This window comes from Tachysurus fulvidraco, chromosome 5 (genome assembly GCF_022655615.1).
Source record: "Tachysurus fulvidraco isolate hzauxx_2018 chromosome 5, HZAU_PFXX_2.0, whole genome shotgun sequence".
Taxonomy (NCBI): Eukaryota; Metazoa; Chordata; class Actinopteri; order Siluriformes; family Bagridae; genus Tachysurus; species Tachysurus fulvidraco.
The window spans coordinates 2,842,924-2,852,562 of NC_062522.1; the positions used below are offsets into that span (position 1 = coordinate 2,842,924).

Consider the following 9,639-nt stretch of genomic DNA (forward strand, 5'->3'; position numbering starts at 1 on the left):
CCCCTAACCATAACCTAACCTAACCTAACCCTAACCCTAAGTCCCCCATTCCCATCCTGACCCCTAACCATAACCTTGTTCCTTATTCCTATCCTGCCCCCTTACCACAACCCAGTCCCCCATTTCTATCCTTACCCCTAACCACAACCCAGTCCCCTATTTCTACCCTAACCCCTTTCCATAATCCAGTCCCCTATTCCAATCCTTACTCCCAACCACAACCCAGTCCCCTTCTCCTATTCCCACCCCTAAATATAACCCAGTCCCCCATTCCTTTCCTTACCTCCAACTATTACCTAGCCCCCTATTCCCACCCCAAACCAGAACCCAGTTCCTTATTTAGAATTGGACTTGGGCCCACTCCTTATTTAAGAACATTCCTCCTTTTTTTTACTTCACTTAATTGTTTCTGGTTTAATAGTGGAATTTAAGTGTATAGAGGTATTATAATATCCTTGAAAAATCAATAAGAGTCTGTGCCTGTGCTTCCTCTACTCCTTCGGGAGTAGAGATGAATATTCCCTAGGCTAACCCTAACCCGAAGGCTAACCCTAACCTGAAGGCTAACCCTAACCTTAAGGCTAACCCTAACCCGAAGGCTAACCCTAACCCGAAGGCTAACCCTAACCTTAAGGCTAACCCTAACCCGAAGGCTAACCCTAACCTTAAGGCTAACCCTAACCCGAAGGCTAACCCTAACTCAAAGGCTAACCCTAACCCTGACCGGAGGCCAGCCTTCGATTCTGATAGTCTTTAAGTCTATATATGTAAATTACAGAAGCTCTAAGAGGACACTTTGATGTATGAGTATGAGAATATGGGCGTGTCTTGGAGTCCACATAAGGAGCTGTGAGTGGCATTGAGTTGTGGGTCTGATAGATTATATATGCAAATGTGGGTGTGTCTTTGAAAAGATGTGACAATGAAAATATTTCTGAGTATCCCTGTGTTTAACTCAACATACTGAGTAATAAAAAATAACATACTTGAAAGAGTAAATTTTTATTTCTTTTTAAACCAATGCCCTTATCATCCCCCCCCCCCCGCACAGATCTACACATATTGTTCATAGAGATGTGGTGATTTGCAGAAAAAAACAGAAAACAGGGTTGAACCTCAAATCAATTCAAATAAAAAGTATAAGTGGATAATTTCTCACATATTTACACCATCTAATAGAAAGAAAAGAAAAGCTTAAAGGAAAAATAGTCCACCGGTGAGACGACGTAAGCACGTAAGTGCCACAGTGTTACGCCTGTTAACGCCAACGTGATAAACGTAGTGTATCGAATAAATTACAGATTCATCAGACAGCGAAGGTCATTGGTCCCTGAAGCGAGGTTGTCTAAAAGCAAGATGGAGTACAATCAACATAGTTCTGTAGATAGAAACAATAACATGCCGTTGTTCTTCAGAATACATGAGGATATAATACAAATTAATCACAGCACGGAGAATACTGATATACCAGAAATATTCATTATGGGTGACGAGCGTCTGGGATGAACACCCTGAGACAATTTCTCTTATTAAGATCCATTTATACATGGCGCTGTCCAAACCACACACACACACACACACACACACACACACACAAAAAAACCCCTAACTTTTAGTTTAGAATTTAGCTCAATGGTAAACTAACGGAGAAGGAGTTCGAGACAGCTCTGAGTTTTCCATAAGGCCTACGTTCTTGTTATTAGACTTAAACACTGAGTTAAAAAGGTGTCGTACTTAAAAACACACATGCTAAGTGTTAGTTATGTACTAATAAGAAGAAATGATGTTGGCTATAGAAAAAATAATAGCGATAACGCATATACGGGCCCCGATCGAAACGTTCCCCAATTATTTCTTTTATTTTATTATATTTATTTATTATTATTTTATTTATTATTTTATTTATTCATTTATGCACTCGATTGAATGATTAAGAAAGTGAAATATATACTGAAGAATTTACACTAAGTGTGTGAAAAATCGTGTCCCAATAGCGTGAACGTAACATAATGTAAAATAACACACCGTGGATATATTACAGACCAAATTATCATTCGTACGTAATGACAATATTTTAAATATTAATCCAAAGTCAACGCAACTGCTGATGGAAAAACCCCATAAATCCATGTCGCATTTCACCTTTAGCTCTTTTTCTTTGTTAGAATATTTTAAACATATTTTGTTATTTTTATTTTTCAAATTGAACCCTTTGCGTTTTCTCCTCTCGCTCCCAAGTTTTTTTTTACGGACGCGGGTCGACCGGAGCCGATAAAAAAGGGCGTGGTCATGACGTCATGCGGAAGTCTCGTGGCTTCGGAATTTCGGTGTCTATAAAATCGTGCGTTCGTGTAAACTATTTACGATACGCTGTTTTTGTTCTTTCATGCGGTGCCGTCTGTGGCCGAGCACCTCCTCTGCTGCAGAGGAATGGAAACGATCGCACGTAGAAAAAATCCTTGTAAAATCACGTCCTTGAAAAAAATGTTCTTTTAGGTGTAAAATGGAAAAAAAGTGTAAAGAGGCCGAAGGACGCGCAGACGCGTGGCTTAATTCACGTAGTAAAGCCAATAGATGAGATTAAAAAGGGAAAAGACGGAGGGGAAAATTATCCGTGACCATCGATCGATGGCGTTGACGTCTGTAAGATCTGGGATTTTGATTTTCAGCTGCGAGGAGCGTCTGCGCAGTCGAGCCTTTTTGGGGTGCGCGCTCCTCTCCACACTGTGCCGCCGCGGCGCGCTCGCCTTCCTGTACTGGATCCCTGAGTTATCCAACATCACAGAGCTGGAGTTTCGTGCATCGCTGACGCTGGTGGTGATCTCGTTCCCGGCCACCTCGTTATGGATCTCCAGCGTGGTCAGCAGGATGTTCCCCTGAGAGTCCACCTGCGAGGAAAGAGCAGAATCAGCGCGGCTCTGACGCTCTCGCTCCGTGATCTACAATCAAGCTGTGAATCAAGACTTTTTCTTTTTTCTTTTCTTTTTTGCAAACAAAACACAAGTCTCTATAAATAAGAATGCTGAATGTTCAAATCCCAATTCAGTATCAGCACATCAGCGCATTAGGAGTTAGAAAGTGGATTAAATGCATTTTTAGAAGATGATTTATTCCCACATTCGTACAGATCAGAAGTTTTATAAGAATTAACGCTGCTACATCGAGCGAAAGTGTGAAGTGCGCTGACATCATAAATCTCTTCCGCTTGGACACAGAGGCTCACATCAATCTCACCTGTGACAGAAAAGATACAAACAGTGTGAGACTTCAATCTACCTTCAATCTAGTAAATTAAGTAAACGAATCCCTGTAATTAAAACATAAGTAATTTTTTAACAGGAGGTTTTTCTTTTTCATTAAAGGTGCGGTCTCCGATGTTTGAGAAACGCTTCAGAAAACTGAGTCGATACGACAAACTAAACAAAAACAAAACTAACGTGTAGCCAATGAGCAGAAAGGGGCGGGGCTTGTCGATACGGGCGGAGAGAATGTTCAGTGCACGTGTGACATTAGCAGAAAGCGGTTTTAACATCGACATGGAGGATAAAAACAAAGAAAGGAAGAGAAGAAAGGCTTACGATAAGGACAAGAAGTAGGACGTGTTAATATAGGATCAGCTTTCCAGCGCTGGAGAGAACTGAAGGAGCAGGAAGTTGGCCACATATTCACAGGTTGGAGTTTCCCGAGTCAATAACTCCTGAGCTAAACGCTGTTACTACACAAATAACACCTCTTTTCTATCGTAGTAATGTAGAGAGGCAGCTACAACCGCGTTTTGTGTAGTAACAGCGTTTAGCTCAGGAGTTATCGACTCGGGAAACTCCGACCTGTGAATATGTGGCCGACTTTACTTAAGACGCCGAGGCGCTTTTTTCCTTCTCGATAGGTGAGTAACGTTGGTTTTGCTTTGTTACACAGAACTAATATATGCCTTTGTCCTTTACATCATTATGCTTGTGTGGCATTTTTGCTTGTTTGTTTATCTACAATCGTATTGTTCTTCCCTTCAGCTATGATAAAGACACGTTTCTTTCCGTTAGTCGCCGGGTTACGTACGTACGTGTGGGCGGAGCTATCGATACAGGGGTGGGACCCGTTTGGGTTAGGGGCGTGTTTGTTTTGGTGATTTTAAATGTCAACATTGGCTTTCAAACATCGGAGACCCCACCTTTAAGTGCATTAAAGTTATATATTTTTGTATCAGTAGCTTTTTTTTCTTATTAATTTTAATAGTCTTTTTTAATAATAAATTTTGTATTATATTTTTAACAGTATGATGTAGCAAAGTGAATTTTTCAACATACGATTTAAAAAAATTATCTAGAATATTTGTGATATCTGTAATATTAAAAATTATAGTTTTTAAAGATGTGTTTTTTCTGACATTGTTAATACATTTTTAATATTATATCCTTCCAAAATACCAAAACTTTCCCCTCTACAAAAAAATTGTAAAAACGTTTTATATTTTTTCACATTTTATATTTCTGAAATGTTTTGTTTTTTTTAAGTTTCAAATGATAAACTATTCATTCTGAAAAAAAATGAGATAGAAATGTAACAGAGGAACATTTGTTTTGTAAAAGCACTTTGAAGTCAATTGACAAACTCATTCATTCATTCACTCTCTCACTCTCACTCATCTTCTACCGCTTATCCGAACGTCTCGGGTCACGGGGAGCCTGTGCCTATCTCAGGCGTCATCGGGCATCGAGGCAGGATACACCCTGGACGGAGTGCCAACCCATCACAGGGCACACACACACTCTCATTCACTCACACACACACACACACACACACACACACACACACACACACACACACACACACTCTCATTCACTCACACACACACACACACACTCACACACACACACACACACACACACACACACACACACACACACACACACACACTACGGACAATTTTCCAGAGATGCCAATCAACCTACCATGCATGTCTTTGGACCAGGGGAGGAAACCGGAGTACCCGGAGGAAACCCACGAGGCACGGGGAGAACATGCAAACTCCACACACACAAGGCGGAGGCGGGTATTGAACCCCCCACCCTGGAGGTGTGAGGCGAACCTGCTAACCGCTAAGCCACCGCACCCCACCCCCCCCCCTCATCAATTGACAAATATTAACACAAATGAACGAGTGTAAAGAAAACTGAAATCTTACAGCAGCTTTTTAAGAGCACTAAAGTTTATTCAGTATCTGTATGTAATTGTTTATTGTGTTTATCTGACAGTAATTCTGTGCTGTTTTAATTACTCCGTGTTACAGCTGTGTTACATAAGCCGAGTTTATTGAGCGAATAAAAAAAACAAATAACACATTTTTTTCCTTTAAAAACCAAAAAAAGCAAGTCTGTGTATGTTCCTGAATATCATCGACATTGTTGTGTTTCTCCCAAAAGGACCTGCTGAGTGTGAAATCTGTTGTTTACTCCTTTTTACCCTCCAATCTCTTTTGGAAAGAATGGGAATATAATTACAGATCAGACATCACAGTAATGGTGTGAAACAGGATCATGGGAACTCATTAGCACTGATCTGAATCTGATCTAAACCTGAAGGAAAAGAGGAAAGAACGAAGGAGTGAAAAGAGAGATGGAGTGCTGAAGTGTGATCAGCTACACAACACAACGTGTGAGTGAGGAGGAAGAAAGGTAGCTGGATAAAGTAACTACACACACACAGACACACACACACACACACACACACACACACACACACAAACAAAGTTATGAGACACAAACACTCACATACATACCCTCACACTACCCGCACACACACACACACACACCACACCACACACACACACACACAGACACCACACACACCACAACACACACACACACACATTATAGACACAAACACTCACATACATACCTACACACCTAACACACCACACACACCAAACACACAACACACACACACACACACACACAAACACACACACAACAGATGACACAAAAACAACAACACACACCACCCTCACACACCAGCACACACCACAACACACAACAAGGGACAAACACACTAACAAAAACAACACCAACACACACAACACACACACACACACACACATACATACAGACACAAACACTCACATATGCACACACCTACACACACATACACACTCATTTACAGACAAACACTCACACATACACTCACACACACACACCTACACACACACACACACACACACACACACACACACACACACATATACAGACACAAACACTCACATACCCTCACACCTACATACACCTACATACCTACAAACACACACACACACACACACACACACACACACACACACACACACACACATATACAGACACAAACACTCACATATGCACACACCTACACACACATACACACTCATTTACAGACAAACACTCACACATACACTCACACACACACTCACACCTACACACACACACACACACACACACGCACGCACGCACACACACACACACACACGCACACACACACACACACACACGCACACACACATATACAGACACAAACACTCACATACCCTCACACCTACACACACATACAGACAAAATCACTCACATATGCACACACCTACACACTCATTTACAGACAAACACTCACACATACACTCACACCTACACAAACACACTCACACCTACATACACCAACATACCTGCAAACACACACACATACAGACACATACCCTCACACCTACACACACACACCCACACTCACCCCTCGTGAGTGACGGTGGCCTTGTACCTGATTAGACTGTTTAACTCCAGACACCTTGCAGTTCCCTCCCTCCTGAACAGACTGACAACACAAGAGCAGACAAAAAGAAGAAGATCAGCTCCATCTTTCTCAGCCACAGGTTAAATACGGCCATAAAACTAAGACCAAACGGCCGCCATCTTGGGTCGTTTAAAACTCTTTATACTGTATAATGCCGAGTAAGTGGTCGTGCGTCGTGCGTTTGTTTTCACCAAAAATGGAAAACATTACATAAAATCTTTCTTAGCACTGGAGATGCAGAAGTATCAGATTAATGCACATCAGGAGGGGTGATGATCTTATCAGCTAATTTCTTCAGAACCGATCCGTCTGTCCATCATAAAAGTACACTAACTCAATCAGTCCGTTAGATTTCAACACTAAGAGCTCTGTGCTGTAACTCTATCTATCTGTCTGTCTGTCTGTCTGTTTCTAATCTGTTTCTGCAGAAAGTTCATCATCTTCTCATCAACAATCATCAGCCTCCCTTCAATCACAGCCGCACTACACGCTGCCCGGGATCCGGCTAGTAAAGTGAGGATGGCGGCGTTTGTATACGGCGACAAGTAGCAGGAAGAAACGTCACCTTGTTTCCGTCGTATCTGGTGCGGTCGTTGTTGGCCTTCTCCGCCTTCTCCGCCTTCTCCGCCATTCTCTTCTGCATCTGAGGGCCTCGGCCGAAGAAGATATAATTGACGAAGGCGTATTCCAGCAGGGCTAAGAAGACGAAAGACGAAGCAGCCCATCAGGTACATGTCTAGGGCTTTGACGTACGGGATCTTTGGGAGGTCTCTCGGAGGTGGGTGTTGATGGTGGTCATGGTGAGAACAGTCGTGATACCTGCGGAAGAACGGAGTTATAACATGAAGCCTTCAAACGTGGGGCTGGAACCTGCCACACTGCTGCATCGCTTCAGTTTAATCTCATAAACACACCAACTGTTACAGCAAGAACCGCGAGAGAACCGATATTATACACTGTAGGGTCGAGGTATTACAGAGAAAGTCATTTAACCTTCACCACACACACACACACACCCCACACAACACAACACACACAGACACACACACAACACACACACACACACACAACACACACACACACACACAACACACACACAACTCACACACACAACATCACACACACCACACACACAACACACACACACAGCACACACCACAACACCACACACACACACACACGTGCACACACACACACACCACACCACACACACCACCACACACACCACCACACACACTCACACACACACCACACACACACACCACACCACACACACCACACCCACACGACACATCACTTTCACCACACTCACACAAACACACACACACCACACACACCACCACACGCACACACACACTTTCACCACACACACACACACACACACTACACACACTTTCACCACACACTCACAACTTTACCAACACACAAAACACAACAACACACACCACACACACCACACACTTACCACAACATAACACTCACAACTTCACCAACATCAACACTCACACACACCACACCACACACACACACACAACACAACACACACACACACTCACATACTTCACCACACACACACACACACACACACACACACACCACACCAAACACACACACACTCACACACACAACCACTCACGCACTTTCACCACCACACACACACACACACACACACACACACACACAACACACACACACACACACACCCACACCCACACACGCCAGCCATCCCACACACACATACACACACACAACACCACACACACACACACACACACACCACACACAACACACAATCACCACACACTTTGAACACCTTCACTGAACCTTTAATGGTTCCCTCAATAAGAAAAATAAGAGCACAGAGCTTGTTAGAGAAGAACATTTTTGGAGACCAAGAGCCTTTTATTGTCCTTACAATTTTTCCTAGAATGATCTAAGATCCTAAGATTGTTCCAAGATATCAAATGATTGACAGGTTCTAAACATTAATAGTAAAGAATCAACAATTAAATCTTTGTCCCACTACTACTAACACGTTAGAAAACACGGGTTCTTCAATGCTTCATGTTGTCAGGACTTTTGTCCATGTGCCTCTGTTTATGTTCGTGTCATGTGTATGCCCCGCCCTGTTTGACTCCTCCCCAGCTCTGAACACCTGGTTCCCTATGTGTACTGTCAATGCTATTAAACTGTGCGCGTTGCGATGAAGAAAGCGTGAGAATATCGCCAGTGTCCGTGTATGTGTATGTCGTATTCCTCGGTCCTTTGTCCGGTCAAAATCATTCTGTTTATGGATCTATCATGCACTCTGGTCTGTCTTCCTCTCCTTGTCCTCCTGGACTGTTCTTCAGTTGGCCTGTGTTTCCCCTGACTTTTGCCTTTTAACAGGACATCACTCCGCATTATTATCCGGGTGAGGACGCCGCTCCTCTTCCGTGACTTATGCAGCTCACTTCTGTTCCGCAGAGGATGTCCTCAGTCTGTCCTGGTTGTCCGCGGCATCGCCCGCACCTGTTCATGTGGGGGGGGGCGTCGCTAAACTTCCTGGTTTTCCTGGGATGGAGGGAGGATTTCGCCTCATTCTGTTCAAGAGGGGAGTGTGTGGCGGAGGATATTTGACACAATCCACTACATCCCATCGGTCTTTGAGACGTGATATGGCCGCGGGTTTGTGGTCAGGGGTTGTGCTCGGCCTTCGGCTCGACTGGGACGCGCTCGGCCCTTTCAGGGCTCGAGGGGAAGTCGCTCGGGCTTCTGACTCGTCAGGGGATCGGTCGATCGGCCAATTAATCGTGGGGACGTCGCTAGGAAATTATGATAGTCTGTGGACGTGTC

The 9,639-nt window shown here is 43.4% G+C and overlaps 1 protein-coding gene across 1 annotated transcript in view; it reads right to left on the reverse strand.

Annotated features, from left to right (window-relative positions):
* Positions 1 to 1,044: 1,044 nt before the first annotated feature.
* gabrb3 (gamma-aminobutyric acid type A receptor subunit beta3) overlaps positions 1,045 to 9,639 on the reverse strand; it is a 76,839-nt gene continuing 68,244 nt past the window's right edge. Inside the window, exon 10 of the mRNA XM_047814084.1 lies at positions 1,045 to 2,888. Coding sequence (XP_047670040.1) covers positions 2,550 to 2,888 — 339 coding nt within the window. The 3' untranslated portion in view covers positions 1,045 to 2,549. The remainder of the gene's footprint in view (positions 2,889 to 9,639) is intronic.